Here is an 18,408-nt window from a genome sequence, read left to right as displayed (position 1 = left end):
CAATATTAAAGTTTTTACTTCAAAATGTATAAATATATGTACACTGTAAAAAAGTATATTTGATCAAGCACTTTAAAATAAGGTTTCATTAGTTAACATGAACTAATAATGAACTGCATTTTGTTCATGTTAATTTCAACATTTACTAATACATTATTAAAATAAAATGTTGTATTTGTTAACATTAGTTAATGCACTGCATGTGAACTAACATGAAAAAAACAATGAACAGCTGTATATTTATTAACTAACGTTAACAAAGTATAACAAATACAGTAACAAATCTATTGCTCATGGTTAGTTTATGTTAATACATTAACTAATGTCAACAAATTAACCTTATTGCAAAGTGTTACTGATCAATGATATTATAATATACTGTATATGGAAATAAAACCATAAATTATCAATAACCAATCCTTTTTTTTATTCCCCAAAAATGATGTCTTTTTAATAGAGGATTATGATAAATATTCCAAAAGTACTTGGTGCTTCACCAAATATTGTAATATTTTGAATGTAACTTGGAAAAATTGTCAAATTAAATGTAGAGGATAATTGTATTGATTGTAACACCTTTTATAAATGCATTGTGGGTATATAACCCTAACTTTTTCCTCTTATTTAGGTGTTAAATTCAAAGGATCCCCATTTTCTGTGTCAAGTCTAATCATTGTCACGCTGCTGTCATTCACAGATTCATAAAACTGATCTGGTCCAAGTTAAGTTTCTGCAGACATCTGGTGGTGACTAAATGAATGTGCACTCATGTTATTCACTCATGGCAATAAGATTAGATTTAAGATACAGAACCTTTTTTAATGGCCAGACCAGGTGTGTTCACATGCACATCAAGTATTGTCATCAATACCTGATGTGCAACAGATAAACACATAAAACACCAGGTTATGCTTAGGAAAGCGCTGACATCTTTGATTACAGGCCGAACAAGACATGAAAACATTTCCTACTTTCACCACAGGCAGTTTAGCAGTAAGCCAGACAATGTTTTTGAGGCCTACACTTTTAAAATTGAAAGGAAGTCGCATTTCTTCTTAGTGTGAGGAACATTTTGAAAGTCTAAAGTGCCATTTTCCATTACAAAGAACCTTTTGTGAGATGGAAAGATTCCATGACTGTTAAAGGCTCTGGAACCATATATGACAATAAAGAACCTTTCTTTTTAGGAGTGTAACTGCTGAATCATTCGGCCTGTTGTTATTTTCAGTGGGGGTGTGGGATTTATCAGTTTAAAAAGAGTTCTTCACACCTTTGGTGGTGGAGTTAACAGGTAGACACATGGTTAAACAAGACATGTGTTTGCAGCTGCACTTGCCTGCTGACTTTAGGGCTTAAATGTGCATGGAAGGTGTTAAAGACGACACTTACAGTCTGAGAGACTGAAAACTGCACAGTTCACAAAATAAATCATTTACAAGGATTTGCTGAATGTTGCTGTCAAAAAAAAAAAAAAAAAATATATATATATATATATATAGAATAAGTAGCCGAACCCACAAAATAAATTACAGTATCCCATAGGCTATATATATATATGGGATACTGTAATTTATTTTGTGGGTTCGGCTACTTATTCTGAGGATTTGTATCAAAAGTTTCTTAATACAGCAATTAAAAATCCAGTATGTTTTTTTATTTTAATTTTTTTATTTTGTAGCAATTTAATGAGTGATTTCAAAATATATATTAATATAATATAATTATATATTTTTTTTATAATTTCCGTGTCTTTTCAGGCTTTTAAATACAAAAAAATTCCTGATATTTCCAGAATTTCCATTTCATTGGGAACAGTCCCAGACTAAAATGCATGTTTGAGCTGTTTTAACTGAAAGCAACTTGCACTGAGATATCTTAAATAAGTCATTGCCATTGTTTTGTCTCAAGATGCACATCGGTAATGTTTTTTTAGGTTTTTTTTTAGGCACGTTTATAAAAGCTATTAAATGTCCTAATTGAACTATGGTCTAATCCTGACTTAATCTAAGCCCTGTCTGTGAAACAAGGCCTTAAAATCTATATTTGATCCTGATCACAACTGTTATAAGATGTACAAATTTCATTATTTTTTTTTTTACTTCATTGCACATTTTATTTTCATGTTCACTTCCAAAGACATCTGAGAGTCAATCCAAACTATACATGACAACATATTTCTCTCAAGTACAAAAACATTATACATGATGTCAAATAATCAAGACAAACTTTAGACATGATACAATCTCAATTTAAAGTGCAATACAGTCCCGGTTTTCCAAAATGCTATGGTTGTCAAATCAAAACAAAAGATTGAAATCAAGCCTTATATGTGCTGGAGTCTCGATGATGCAGGGATTTGCTTGTAAAACACATTAAACATCACTAATATGTTAGAGGTTTTAGCACACGTTTTGCCAATATTTCACATTGAGGCTGGAATATAAGTGCTCTCATTTAGTTAAGATTAAGGGTGTGAAGTTTTTCCCCTTGTTTTTAATCTCAAGTGGTTTCATAGGAATGCTTATGATGCTCTGGATGCTTTTGACAGTGGCGCCCACTAGTGTTCATACTGGAGTCAGCTATAGCTTTAGCAATGCATTACACAGCTGTCCATTTCTCTCTGGTTCAGTTCAAATCACGCTTGCATAATATATATTTTTATATTTCTAGTGCAAATTAAAGATAATAGTAATTTTCTGTATCCATAAACATATCAGAAAGTTCATGGTGCACAATAATTAGGGCCATTGTGTTGTTTCTGATCATCAGACATTCTCCAGATTGCCTTCAGAATTTTAAACATACTATATAACAACCTTGGAATTTTTACAATATAGCCATAACCATATGATTAAATATGAAACATGCAAAGTTATTACAGACAGAAAATGTTATAACAGGCTCTCCTGAGTCAAGTCTTCATGTCATTGAGCAGGTTTCTGGAGAGTTACAAATGCTCTTAAAGGGATAATTCACCCAAAAATGAAAATTCTGTCATCATTTACTCACCCTCAAGTTGTTCCAAACCTGTATGAGTTTCTTTCCTTTTTAAAGAACGCTGGTAATCAAACAATAGCCATTGACTTCCATTGTATTTTTTTCCGACTATGTAAGTCAATGGGTGCCGTCAACTGTTTGATTACCACCATTCTTCAAAATATCTTTTGTGTTCAACAGAAGAAATAAACTCATACAGGTTTGGAACAACTTAAGGACGATTAAGTAATGACAAAATTTAGATTTTGGGGGGAACTATCCCTTTAAATAATAATATGCAGTAATAGGGCAGGTACAACAAACATCACTTGCTTCATAATATGAAGTTTAACAAAACAAACCCCCCAATTGATCCATTGTTTATGCTTCCAAACACATCTGTAAACTGCACGTGCACCAACTGGAATCCTGTAGACACACTCCACTGTAATCACTCTTTCTGCATTCATTTCATACAGAAAGCTGAGCACACCCTCACATTTTCCAATAAACCTCAATTATTGCATGGAACTGACTATACGGGCCAAAGTGCATTAGCATAAACAGTGTGTATTCTCCTGTTGACCAGCGAGCTGTATAAAGCTGCTCTCGCTTGGCTGTTTCAGTCTCAGAGGCTTGTGGTTCTTCAGCCTGTAGGCCAACGTGAGGAATATGGCATCTACGTGCTCTTTTTCTGCAGGGTCTCTTGCAGATGTCTCAAAAAGAGGAAAGTTGTAGCTATCAGCCAGTCGCTGAGCTGAAAACGTGGACACCTCTCTCGTTCCTCTTAAGTCACATTTGTTCCCAACTAGGATGCGGGGTACCATGGGAGGGACTGAGTGCCGGACGCACTCCTCAATCCACTCCGGCAGACTCTCGAATGAAGCCAGGCTGCTCACGTCATACACAAAGATGATGGCGTGGACATTGCGGTAGTAATGCTCCACCATACTCTTCCTGAAGCGCTCCTGTCCAGCCGTGTCCCAGATCTGCAACTGAGAAGGCAGTTTACATCATGTAGTGTTGAGAAAAACAGGGCTAGTTGTCATAAAGGTTTTATCTAAGCAGTGTTGGGTCCAAAGTGTGTTACATGTGGTAAATCAGCACATCAGTGAATTGACATGCAGTTATATATTTAACCAATACTGAACTAGTCCCACTGTACCCTGTTCAAGATTACTGCTCTTTGTTTATTAACCTCCAGAGGCTGGCAGATTTAAAATACTAAAAATGATTTGCACAAACAATTGTTTAAGCAATAATTAACTCTTTTTTTTTTCTTTTTTTTTACCACAAAATTAAAAAATATTTAAAATGGTGTTTGTGCACCACTGAGCAGACTTCATAACAGTCAACAACAAAACACAGTGAACCCATTGTGGAGAAGAATGTAAATACTTGTTATGTTAAGGTCAAAACGCTTTTTGCAGCTTTTCATATCTGTGAAATAAACTCTACTGTACGGGTCCTTAGTTACCTTTATGTATTCTCCATCAAGTTGCAGGGTCCTCTCTCTAAAATCTACTCCTATTGTTGCCTCCGGGTTTTCGAGGAATTTTCCACCGCAAAACCGGTAAGTTAGGCAAGTCTTTCCAACATTTGAATCCCCAATAACGATAATTTTAAACACCCTCGACTGAGGACAGTCATATTCCTGACACGAGTCATTCGCAAGACTGTCTCTTGTGTAAATCGTCGCGAATTCATTGCTGCCCGTTGTGTTTTCTATTGCCATAGCTCTGATACTCGAAAAATATCGCGAGAGGATAAGAACGAGAGCTTAACGTGAACTCCCATGACCTGCCTTCAGCTTTGTTCATTTATACAGGCTCAAAGTCTTCTTTTTATATATCAAATGTAAATTTATGTCCCTTTTACACTTAATTTTCCTGGTTAAATAAACATTACATAAAAAGAGATACCAAGTACAATTCTATTTTGTATTTTTTACACTTAATATGTAATATTCTTTCTTGTTATTAAAACCAAGTATACATTTAATCAAGTTAGTGTTTTTACATTTATTCCAAAATAATAACTAAAGGCAATAACAATTTAAGCAATAAATATTACTTGTTCAGCTTTTCTTTTTGATAGTCAACTCATTTTAGACACAGACACGAAGATGTACCTTTAATTTCCCCAAACTGATTGATCACTAAAAACCTCCACAGTCATCATGTCTTCAGGCCGTTTGATTTTGACGTGACATAAAGCGGTGATATCTAAAGTTGTTTACTTACTTTTGAATTAGTCTTCATATAGAGTGGTGCAGGTATGACATCACTTTGTAGGCCAAAACGCAGAAGCGAGTTAGCATTTTAGCACTTCCGGTTCCATCGTCCTTAAGTCAATGGGTTTTTTGAATGGGGTTTTGGTTAAATGTCTGAAATAAGGTCTGTGGTGAACACAAGCTCAAGACACTTTCACGTTTTATTCCACGACATAAAATAGAGCAATATTACCCCCCATTTTTTTTAAGCTGGTACGTGTCTTGAAAAAGGCGGTTGCTAACAAGTGGCTAATGGGACTACAGAGGCTGTCGAGGAGAGTAAACGTCATCACGAGAACAGGTAAACTTAGTACGCTTTTACAGCATTGTTATGGTTATAATTGTGCTCTTATAAACTATTCTAACTCAAACGTTCTAGGAAAATGTTTTTAGATAAAGTGTGAAAGAGTTGTCAGAAGCTTAGTGATTGTGACGCTGAATTCGTGGGGCCGTGGTGTAGTTCGTTTAAAGTCTACCTTTAGCTTTTTACTTCAGGCGACTGCATTTAGTCTTCAAAATTCATAAAAATTGTGTTCATCTGTGATAATTATCTTGATGGATAAAACGTGCAAGTATCATAAACTTTTGTTGATCACAGAGCTTGTTTTTAGCGAAAATCCAAAAACCTATGGGAAAATCCTATTGGGTTTTTCTCAAGGGAACCGTCGTGATGCTAACTGCTGTTTGACCTACAGTGACGTCATACCTGCACCTCCTGCTGTAACTGTACTGTACAAAAACAAGTGACTTTTACAACTTTTGAAGTCACATTTTGTAATATTTGCGTTGTTTTATTTTTTTAACTTGTAAAAATGTCTGCTACTGAAAAAGCAATACATAAAATGATTTATGTATATAAAGCATAATACAGAATTTATTAAAAGAACCAAATAAATTAGATTACATACACAAAATAATTTAATAGACAACAATAACATTTAGACAACAATAAAAAAGAAACAAACACAAAAACACAAACGGGTAAAACCAGGGTGGTACGATTGGGCTAAAAGCTTGAAGATGTATATGTTGTAAGGCTATGAAATGCCCGAAGTTATGTGGACTAAATAGAAAATGGTCCATCCTTCCTGTCCTGAAGTGGTTCATTTGAATACTGTATGTATCTCAAGTCATCTTGCTATCACAAGTGTATTAACATTTTGACCAATAACTTTGCCCCCTAAATCATTACAAGTACTTTATATTTGAAGGAGTTTTAATCAAAACAAACCTCATCACACCTTTTCACATTAATCGCCCTATCAATATTCAATAAAAATAAATTAAGTATTTTTTTCTGATCATCACTTTTGGACCTTTTTGGGATAGTTCACCCAAAAATTAAAATGTTTTCAAAATGAATCACCCTCATGTTGTTCCAAACCTGTATATATTTTTTCTTTTGAACACAAACAAAGCTATTTTAAAGAATACTGGTTGATGTAGCCATTGATTGTCCATAGGAAAAAAATACTATGGAAGTCAATGACTACCATCAACTGTTTGATACCAACATTCTTTAAAATATCTTCTTTTGTGTTCAACAGAAGAAAGACACTCATACAGGTTTGGAACAACATGAGGGTGAGTAAATGATGACAACATTTCGTTTTTGGGTGAACTATCCCATTAAGAGGGGCGGTTAGCCCGACTGTACCCTGTTCAAGATTTCAGCGTAACACTGCTCTTTGTTTATTAACCTCCAAAGGCTGTCAGAGTCAAAATACTAACAATTCATTGTACCAACTTATCATAATCCTGAGACAATGTATCATTCACTGGCCGTATAACATAAAGGTAAGCCGTTGTTTAATACTCATAGTACAAACAGCATGAATTTCAAGTAGGTTTTACCCGGCTGCTGTGGGGTGAGCCACTTCAAACCAGGCTAATAATTTCAACACCTGTATCTCAAAATACTTTGCAGCATGTTTACATTTGGCTCTGTTATGCACACTTCCATGTTTGACACTACACTCTAAAAAATGCTGGGTTGTTTCAACCCAAATTTGGATCAAATATGGACAAACCCAGCCCAACCCAAATTTGGGTTAAAACAACCCAGCATATATATTTTTTTTAGAGTATAGTTACTGCTAGAACTGCATAGACTACCAGTTCTCATCTGAAAAGGAGCTTGAGCTGCCGGAGTCCGAGTCTGCATCCGTCAATCCATCGAAGTCCCAGTCAGCACTGGAGCCGCTGTCGTCATCCTCCTCCGAGATGAAATTCTGACCGGAGCCCAAGCATGCAGTATATACCCGGGTGGAGAGGCTTAAGGATCCGAAGGAGGAACCAAACATGGTGGCTACATTTTTCCACGAGTCCCTAGTGGGATCATATTCATGTATAATAAGCCTGTTTTTGTCGTGATGGACTATTGCAATAGTTAGAAGCAGCAGTTTGCTGTTGTGTTGCACAACTTGGTAGTTGAGAGCACTGCTGTCAATAGGAATGTCTCCGATTCGCCTCCATTCTCCACGAGCTGGATTATACGCTTTGACCACAGGGATATCGCACAAACAGATAATCTGCTCCTGGAAAACACAGGCTTTGTGGAGTTTACTGCGTTTCAGAGAGCCCCGCTGGAGCCAGTGGTTTTTCTTCGGCTCGTAGCTGAGCATCCTCCTCTTGTTTACCACGTAAAGCCGCTCGTTTACCGTCACTACCTGCATTTTTCCCAAAGAATGAGGCAAAGGGGCCACAAAAACCCACTGATTCCTTTGAATGCTATAGCATTCTACTTCCTTGAGTCTGGCATCCGATACCGGGTCTCTGCCACCCAAAATGTACAGGTGCCCGTTGAGGTAGCCGATGTACGAGTGCATTCTTCTGAGAAGTCGTTCCGCAAGCTCCTGCCAACAATTTAACAAGGGATTGTAGACCCAGAAGTGCTTGGACAGCTGTGATGCGAGATACAGATTGTTATCCGCTGTGGAGCAGACCAAAAATGTCTCCATAGGAGAGTGTTTGAAGTTCTGATTGGTGAGGTTAATGACCGGGGAAGCCATTGAAAAGATGTCCTCCGTGTAGGGATCATAGCACATGAAAGGCTCATTTGGCCGTCCAAAAAAAAGCACCATTTCTTTTGCACTCTTGCCAATTCTTTGTTTGGCAGCACGTACACCCTTTGAAATCGTGGCGCTCTGCTCATCGGCGGCCCCATCTAAAACATCCAAAAGATGTTGCTTTATTAAAGGCTTTGATTTAAGGCCATCTAGATAAACCCTGTCTTTCTCAGAAAACAAAGACCACCGCACGCATCTGAGGACCTGCAGTGCATCTTCTGCATCCACATGCAAATTATTCTCAATCCACTGTATTGCAAACGAGCACACTTTCAGTTCGCAGTCCACATCCAGAGAATCCAATGTGAGGATCTCTTTAATCTGCTTCAGGTCCAGCTCACAAAGCTCTCGCACACTGGCACTGAGCTGGACAAAGTTCTTCGCAATAAACGCTTGAGCCTTGCTCTTCAACTCCAGATTGTCAAAGGTGTCGGCGAACTTCAAAATCCCTGCACAGTTAGAAAGGTCCAGCCTTCTTGTCATGAAGTTAGCACAAGCTTGCCGAATATACTCCAGCTGCAGCATGTTTGCAGATGCATAAAGCCTCTGCACGTTGCCCTCAGTGATTGACACTTTGCCAGTGTAACAGTAATCAATAATGACAGCCATTGAATCGGCGTCCACTTCGTGAATGGTGACGTTTCTCTGCGTGCTCTCGTACAGTCCTCCAGTAAACATGCTCTTGAAATAAGGGCTCGCTGCTGCCAGTATATTTCGGTTGCACTGGAAAACTTTCCCAGCGCGAGAGGAGCAACACCCCGAAGAAACGCTTCGGTCCTCTGACTCCCGGTCAGGCTCCACTTCGATAGTCACGTCGACTAACAGCTGCGAGTCGTAGAACAATTTCAGCTCTTTCATCAAACTTGAAGCGTGATTCGTGTCCTCGAGCTCCTCCGGACCACAGAAACAGTTCACCGAAGCCATATTGAGCCCGTTTTATCCGTCCGAACGCAACTAAATCCCGTCAGTGAGCGGCAGCCGCATTAAATCTCACTCAGCTCTGCCGTTAGTGTCATGAAAACAACGAGCTATGACTATGAGCTGCATGCACCACTTCTCTGTTGCCTGACAATGTAGCCATGTTTCATGAATGAAACGCGGTCCTTTTTGACTGTGCGAAATGCTTTTCGGGACAAACTATCGGCAGCGGTGATGTCCGTCCCCTTTTAATTTAATTTCGTTCAGCTTTTGATCTTGAGACATCGACGTAGCATGTCTCACTCAAGCATGCTACCGCTGAGCTGCAACACACGGCGCTGATTGGTCATATCGGCTGTGTCTCAAAGCATGTTGAGCTGCCTACATAGACAGCATTTATAGGCAGCGTAAGCCAGTGTTGCCAGAAATGTTGCCTACGACTATGAAACCCACCACCATTCTAGGCAGCTCACTAGGATTTGAGACGTGGGCTAGTCATTCTCAGCGCTCTGTATTAAGTTCGGTTGACCTGCTAAAGCTTTGTTCAGAATAATAGCCTCAACATCACATAAGATATGTGTTTTAAAACAGCAATTTGTCTTGACAATTTGACAGATTAAAGTAGCCTATAATTTATGACAATTGTAGATAAAAAAATCGAATTAATTTTACATATATATGAAGAGTTCAGATGCAAAAGCCTCTAAGTGCCATCTGAAATTTTCTTCTAGAATGATCATTTTCATCAAGCTCGTATATTTAAGTTCAGTAATTTCACTTAAATAGCAATGCAAATTACCTATTAATTGTCATTTAAGTTAAATTACTGAACTTAAATATATGAACATTTCAGATGGCACTCAGAGGCTTTTGCATCTGAACTCTTCATATATAGGCCTATATTATTATATTATGTTATGTATAGCCTATATTTCATTAAGAAGGACTGGACTCAAGAAGGATTTTTTATTTTCATTTTCTTAACACAATAGGCTATCGTCAGTCTGCTCATTTCAATGCCAGAGAGGAATAAAAAGAAACAAAAAAGAAACAAAACAAAAAACAGCTAGCTGAGAACTCAGGAGACATAAGATGATGATCTCTGCAAGCAGTGTGTTTATGTTGTCTGCACCCCACAAATACAACACAAGAGGACAATATCACCTGCTGTTCGCATCTCAAATTTTGTTATCTCTGTATGTTCAGAGTGAACCATTCACACATATTATTATATATTATTAAACATTCTAAATCTAAAGATCTAAATCATGCTTTATGTCTCTCCAAGCAGAACAAACACTGCAAACACTTCTGGGGCCTGTTTCAGAAAGGAGGTTAAGTGAAAACTGAGTATGTTAAAGGTATGTCAATATGTTCACCCAAAAATGAAAATTCTGTCAGTAATTACTCACCCTCATGTTGTTCCAACCCCGTAAGACCTTCGTTCATCTTCGGAACACAAATTAAGATATTTTTGATTAAATCTGAGTGCTGGATCACTCCTCCATAGGCTTCTAAGACACTATAACTTGCTGGCCCAGAAAATGTATTAAAGACATCGTTAATATAGTCCAAGTAACTTCAGTGGCTCAATCTTAAGTTTATAAAGCGACGAGAATACTTTTTGTGCGCAAAAACAAACAAAAATAACGACTTTATTCCACTATTCATTTCCTTCTCTCTGGGCCTCGAGTCTTTTCACGTAGTGTTTAAGCGTAGCGCGTCATTGTATCACACACATGACCAGCGTCGCCCAATAGTAAGCCTACGTGGTGACGTGCAACACAGACGGAGCAGGTTTTCTTCGGTAAACCCAGAGTTTTTCTTATGTAGTAAATGCATCTTGATTTAAGAATTTTTTGATATTTTGACTGGAAACAACCAGGCAAAAAAGGCTAAGTAAGAAAAGCATTTTTTTGCAGTGCAGTACATTCATTCATTGCACATTTTTATATAACATCGGAGATACAGAGCACATTAGTAAGGCCATGGTATCAGAGCGGGAAGGAAAGTGTGCATCGCTCTCACACTCTTTCTGTGAGTTTTTGTGTTGTTTCCTCGACACCGTTTCCTCGATGAGGATACTCTGATAAATGACATTCACTTGATAACATCTTGCTGTGACCTCTGGAAGTAACCTAATAATTAGAATTTCCTTTAGGATTTCCAGTGTGGTTGGATGTATTGATGACACACATATTCCCATCATTGCTCCTGCCGAAAATGAAACAGATTACTGAATGGAATGGGAGGATGCCTGATGGAAGAGTAATGCCGTAACCACCACCACAACTGTTAAATACACACTAATTATTCACAATTTATTTGGTCATCTTTATTTCCTTCAAATAAGCAACAGTAGCCTAATTCTTTTTCCTGTCGGATTTTAATATTCTTCCAGTATTGTGTATCTCCTCTTCATCTATCAGTGGTGGTGCAGGTCCTCTGCCTTCTCGCTGTTGGCGGAGGAGAACTCAAATGTTAATTTCATTAGCCTAGTTAAAAAATGTAACAGGTTGGATTAGAGAACATTTAATTATGTGAAAAGAGCATTATACAACATGGAAACAGCGGCGGGACATTGAAATAGACACTGAATTATATTTATTTAATATGTCAAATGTTTGTAAAGTCATGTAGCCTACAGCCATGAACCTTTTATGCTTAAAGATGTATCTGATTGAATTATGGTTTTAATGGTCATTTTTAGTTGCTGTCACATTCCTTTTTTTTTTTTTTTTTCTGTGGTAGGCTATACCATGAAAATGAGTATTAGTTCAATAACTTACCTTACCTTTCTGTCAGTTTTCACCTGATAATATAACAGTGATTAAGAATTATACTTGTGTATTGACTCGGAAGTATGCAGACGTCTTTTTGTCGGGTGCTGTTGCCATGGTGAATCGTGATTTCGGAGCTCCATTGATCATGGCTTTTCACAGTCATGGTGCACACGCTTAACTCAGAGTCAACCTACTCTAAGTCGATTAAACTAACTCTGAAACCGAAAACTCAAGAGTTTCCCATCTCGGGATAAATCAACTCAGAGTTCAAGTTTTAACTCGGAGTTGGTTGAACCTCCTTATTGAAACAGGCCCCTGGTCCTGAATGCAAGGCTTGCTTGTGCTAGATTCATATCCGGAATAATGGGCTTTTGATGTCCTATTTTCATCACCAAAAGGAGCTTCCGTAGCCTTTCACCTCCTCATTCTTTGATATCTAACACAAATGTTAAATGTAACTTTAAACGTAAAATCAAAAAAAAAAAAAAGGAGCATATGAGCATAATAAAAAAAGCAAGGTAAATTGTCCCAGGCTCTCGGCCCAGCCCGGGTTCATACCACAGTAATTTTAATAAAACTTTAATGCATTAGCTCATTCATGAACATGATTTCTGCCTGAGTCCCATCGGTTTGCTTTCCATCGGCTGTGGAGGTGAAGACGTCAACTCCTGATTCCACGCTCTTTCACGGCGTCATCAAGCTCCGCCATTGTTACTTTTTTGAATAAATGACCTCTAGCGCTAAAACATACATACTGTGCCTTTAATTTGAAATTACTGGTAAAAGCAGTCCTGTGGTTCCACAGCAATTTGAGCTACTGTGTCGTTCAGACACACCTACATCAAGAATCAGCATATGAATCTCAACAATGGTGATAATCAACAAACCGTTTAATAACACAATGCATGCTTGGATGCCAGAATAGTACAAAACTCCCAACATCCATTGCAGCATAAATACATAATGCAGCTGAATGGTCTTACTATTTTATATTTGCTCTTATTTTTGCTGTTGTTTTGTTGTGATTTTTTGTAGCGAGAGTTTAATTTTTTTGTCACCATTGCTCATATCTGTGTGTGTCTAAATTATGACCTAGTTCAAAACTTTTTTGTGCATGATGTGTTTATGTGATGATTATGTCATCATCAATACACAACAATCATCATCTGATCATAATTTATCTCTGTTTTCTTTCCCCCACAATGAATGTGCTTTACTCAGTTACAGCAGCCAGAGAAAAACTAATATTTAAACGTTTCCTTCAGTGATTCTGCTTTTTAACAGCAGGTATCATCACTAATGGTCAATCTTATCTTAATTAATCCCTTAATTAACATATTAACTGCAACATTGCTTCAGTGTTAGTTTTTAACACAGAGGAGTGTTAACATTTAGGATTTTGCTGTGTTTGTCACCATCTCTGCTCGAAATCTGCAATTTCAGTTATTTGCGGAATTATCAACTTTACGTGGGTTGTGCCACGGCACGGCACAGCGTGGATGAATCCAATGTTTTGAGGAGAATGTGTGGCTGTCAGTCACTGCGCTGGTGTGGATCCTGTCCAAATCCACCAGTACCACTGGAATTAAAAACATTATTACAAACTTACCGTTTTGAATTGAGCTAAGGCAAGCAGATAGTTTTGAACACTGGCTGGTTATGTACTTGCTCAAATTTATTTTGGATTTTTTTTAACCCAAAAAAGTTACGGACTGCAGCTTTAAGAATCTTACATTCATTTTTTTCTGTTCTGTTTTTTTTCCCCCTGTCCTTTACAGTTTTACAGGTGTTACATTGCCAGGGCAACAAAGTTGTAAAAATAAATACAACTTCACATATAAATGTTTTTTTCATAATAAAATCATGTTAACATGCTTATGTCCTGTTGCTCTACTATTGAAATCAGCATTATGCCACAAATGTTGGCAATTGAACTTAACATGTATTTATCCTGGAATATTCCTTTATTTGACCAATGCCGTTTCTGATATGTCATGTGATTGCAAGGAACACAGGCTGTTTTCGAGTGTCTATATTGAGACCAGCAGACAGATATCATTACCTATTTTGGACTCTGGAGATGGAAAGATGGAGCATTCAGAGTCTTAATATATTTTAAGAATGACTTAATTTGCCATGCCAGGGAAAGGAAATTAAATTTAGAAGTTGTATAGAAATTATAATAACTTACATCTAACCTATTGAGTGTTTTTAGAAAACAGTACTTTCATAATAATATGCACACTATCAATTGCATAACAAACTTGTGTATCTTCTGCACTTTCTGGTTTTGAGATCTTATACACTGCCTGGCCAAAAAAGATCAGATTGTATTTACATAAGTAAATACTTAAGATTATTGGATTGGATCATTAATGCAGTGATTAATTTTCTAACATGTTATGTGTTTTGCAACAATTCTTTGACTGATGAAGCTTTTTATTTCTTAAAGGGGACCCATTATGCGCCTTTTCACAAGATGTAATGTAAGTCTTTGAAGATTCAGCACAAAATAACCCACAGATCATTTATACCATCCTGTTAATGCCCCTTTTTTGGGGGAAAGCAAAAACATGCTGTCTTGTATCTTTAAATGCAAATGAGCTGCTGCTCCCCACCCATTTTCCAGAATAGGGCTATGCCCTAACAGCTCGCGCTTCAGATACTCTGCCAACGCACACACACATTTAAATATACACTAACCCTATTAAAGCTGCAGTAGGGAGTTTTTAGAAAACCTGAAAATTTGAACAAGCACAACTTACAGGCAAGGGGGTAATCCAGCACCCGGAAAGCGTACCATCCCTGGGGGCCGCCATTGGCTAACAAGCCATCACCTGCTGTTAGCATTCCATTGACTCCCATTCATTTTGGCGTCAATTTGACAGCAAATAACTTTACATCTGAGGCGTTTAAAGACTCTATTTGTCCATTGTTTATTTCTAAAGAAACATGACAATGTATAAAAGGCTCCATTACCTTGTATCTTACGGTATGGCCCCGTAGAAGCAGTTTTTGTAAAAATAGGCTAACGATTGCGTCATAACCACGCGACTCTCTGGAAATTACCGTATAGACAGGAGGAGAAGCTCACAGGCAATCGGGGGGCCGTGGAGGCATAAAGTCCGATAAAGTCAAGGGAGAAGCCCATAGAGAGTCATAAAGTTGCTCCTGCTCCTAGCTCATGCACAGGTCCTACTCACACTCTCCGTCTCTGCAAGATTCGGAAGGGAATGATTCAGATTTCTCTTGGCACAGCTACTAGAAGACAGACAGGTTGCTCACGTCACATCTACGTCATCAAGCTCAGTTTGAGTCTGCGCAGTACGCTCAGCCATCAGGAAGTGAGAGCTTCTAATTTGCTTCACTTTTCTCCATTGAAGTCTATGGGGTCGCTGTGTCCATTTCTTTTACTGTCTCTCTTGCTCTCTGCTGTGCTACAGCCCTCCCTCCACAGCTCCTCCCCCACAACGGAGCCTGCCGTGAACGCGCAGGCTAGTAAGCAGGGCCACCGATGACGGCGGATAAACAGTTATGGCACATTCACTGGTAGGGACGAAACATCAACAATATGCTTTACATTGACTATGGCCTGCCCATACTTTGACTACAAACTTGGTCCTCCAATCATTACGTATTTTGCAATACATGTAATGTAACTTTATAACGTTGCACTCTTTCTATAAGTTATAAATAGCTAGTAAGATAATATAACGGTAACTAACGTTACAGTATTATAAGTAATTATTCTAGCGATATGTAATGCTAAATAAGTATGCTAATGCTAGTACATTATTTCAGCAATATATTCCAGTGAATTAGCAGGTTTCAATTGTTGCTTTGCACAGTGCGTGACATTTTATCTGTATGTTATGCGGCTAGAGTTTTGACACTCTATGGGCTCAATTGGAGTCAATGGGCTCCGACGAGGAATTCACACCCACAGCGACTTCGACGAGTCAACGGGCGGGGAGAAGAGAAAGCCGTGTGCGCGGAGCAGGCAGTGCACGTGGGAGATGGAGCAGAGGTCGCCGAGTGGGTCCAACTCCCGAGCACCTCAGCAGAGAGGACATGGCACGTGTGGAGAATTTAAGATTAGAGAGGACTGCTTATGAACGTGTAAGTTACCTCAGTTATAAATGTTTTCCCTTAGCACATCATAAGGCAGTGGTTCTCAACTCCAGTCCTCGGGACCCGCTGCTCTGCACATTTTGTATGTCTCCCTTATTTAACACACCTGAACCAGATCATCAGCTCGTCAGGAGAGACTTCATGAACTGATTTGAGTGTGTCAGATAAGAGAGACATACAAAATGTGCAGAGCAGCGGGTTTTTCTGCAAATGGCAATAGGACCACTGGGAGGAGCCAGAGGAGCTTGATTTTTTCACAAATGATCTGTCTCATATTCTACTGTCAGGACATAATGACAGTTTAAACAAATATGTAAAAAATATTTTTTTACAAAAGCCGGGATCGTTCGCCAGCTGTGAAACGGTACGTAATGCGCAAGTTTATGATCGAATCAGAGAAAAAATGCACAAGCGTGGTTTCTTGAGAGAGAGATCGCAGCTCATAAGCAAACTTAAGACGCTGCTGAGATTACAAGTCACATCGATGTGACGTGTCTTTACGGCATTTTAAGGGGTTGTGTGTGAACGCACTCTCTGATTCTGGAAAATCACTGGCAGTGTGAATGAACCATAATCAAACGAACCCGGGTCAAATCCCGGGTCACTTTATCCATGTATTTTCCGGAATCTCTGTGTGAAAGGGGCTAAAGTAACACAAGATGGATTTGAGAGCAGTCAGCTGGGTCAACCACCAAAGTTTCCTCATTGGCCAGACTCACAGATGACAATGATCACATGTGACAAAATCAGTGCTGACAAGATAATGCTGCACAAAATCATGTTTTTATCACTGTAAATACTCTTTTCATTTAACCATAATATTGTATTGTCTTATTTCACAGCTATGTGGAATACTTGATTCTGATTGGTCAATCGCGCCATCCAGTGGTATGTTATTCCCCGATACCACAGCTGAAAGCAGATAACACAGGCTCATCCGGGTACTGAAGTCAGTTGCCGAATGACCTATCCCTAACCCAGTCCCTAAACCTACCCATAACTCGGGTTTAGACAAATCTAAAATTTAGCCACATTTAGCCAAAATTAGCCACCTTTTACTCACTCGTACGAATTTATATGAATTGGTCATGAGATAACGTTGGAAATGCTGTGTAATAAGTGGTATGACTGTACCGTATCCCATAAATGTCTGTCTAGTTTGAACTTGCCGTGCTAGCAACTGCTCTCTCCGTAGAAGCTTGGCGTTTAAAGACCTGATAAAATATTTAGACTCAGATCAGTATTTCGTGTCTAGTTCAATACATTTTTCGGGTTCAGGCTGACACTTATCCTGATCACCCTGACGGTGTTTATTCTGAGATAACAACCGGCTGGATGTACATTATCAACAAATATATAGACCCACTTTATTGGTATTTAAATAGTATTGGCTTATGTTGAACTTTATGTATATATGTACATACAGGTGCTTTAAGCAGTGCATAAAGTATTGAATGGGAAGTGTTTCTGTTGTATCATGAAAATGTCTGAAACGTCTGTGTATTTGACAAATATTGCATCTAATCCATTTCATCTGTGATAAAGTACACAAACACTGCATAATTCCCAGTATGGGAAGCAGAAAGTGTCCGACTTAATGTCTCCGTTTTCAACTCCTCCCTGCCTGCAAGCAGATCAATTGGAAAAACAATCGGAGAGGTTGGATTTTGACCATACAATGCATCCAGATAGTATTCACAGCGCTTCACTTTTTCTACATTTTGTAATGTTACAGCCTTATACCAAATGGATTAAATTCATTATTTTCCTCAAAATTCTACAAACAATACCCCAAAATGACAACGTGAAAGAAGTTTGTTTGAAATCTTTGCAAATTTATAAATAAAAAAAATAAAAATCACATATACATAAGTATTCACAGCTTTTGCCATGACACTCAAAATTAAGCTCAAGTGCATCCTGTTTCCACTGATCATCCTTGAGATGTTTCTACAAGTTGGTTGGAGTCCACCTGTGATAAATTCAGTTGATTGGACATGATTTGGAATGGCACCCACCTGTCTATATAAGGTCCCACAGTTAACAGTGCATGTCAGAGGACAAACCAAGCCATGAAGTCCAGGGATTTGTCTGTAGACCTCTGAGACAGGATTGTACTGTGGCACAGATCTGGGGAAGGCTAGAGAAAAATGTCTGCAGCATTGAAGGTCCTAATGAGCACAGTGGCCTCCATCATCCGTAAATGGAAGAAGTTTGGAACCACAAGGACTCTGCCTAGTGCTGGCCACCCGGCTAAACA

General features: G+C 38.4%; 2 protein-coding genes across 2 annotated transcripts; both read right to left on the bottom strand.

Moving 5' to 3' along the window:
• Positions 1–2,074: 2,074 nt before the first annotated feature.
• On the bottom strand, positions 2,075–4,719 carry LOC309502634 (ras-related protein Rab-33B). The gene is made up of 2 exons (XM_082175082.1): positions 4,454–4,719; positions 2,075–3,971 (listed from the first exon to the last, which is right to left on the bottom strand). Exons 1-2 carry the CDS (start codon positions 4,709–4,711, stop codon positions 3,531–3,533), a joined length of 699 nt encoding a protein of 232 aa, XP_082031208.1. The 5' UTR covers positions 4,712–4,719; the 3' UTR covers positions 2,075–3,530.
• A 1,385-nt stretch (positions 4,720–6,104) lies between these two features.
• On the bottom strand, positions 6,105–9,576 carry kbtbd7 (kelch repeat and BTB (POZ) domain containing 7). Its single transcript, XM_082175046.1, has one exon. It carries the CDS (start codon positions 9,238–9,240, stop codon positions 7,360–7,362), a length of 1,881 nt encoding a protein of 626 aa, XP_082031172.1. The 5' UTR covers positions 9,241–9,576; the 3' UTR covers positions 6,105–7,359.
• Between the last annotated feature and the right edge of the window lie 8,832 nt (positions 9,577–18,408).

Source organism: Leuciscus leuciscus (assembly GCF_965113295.1).
Source record: "Leuciscus leuciscus genome assembly, chromosome: 7".
Lineage (NCBI taxonomy): Eukaryota > Metazoa > Chordata > Actinopteri > Cypriniformes > Leuciscidae > Leuciscus > Leuciscus leuciscus.
The sequence above is the reverse complement of the archived record's forward strand: the minus strand, read 5'-3'. Positions and strand labels throughout refer to the sequence as shown.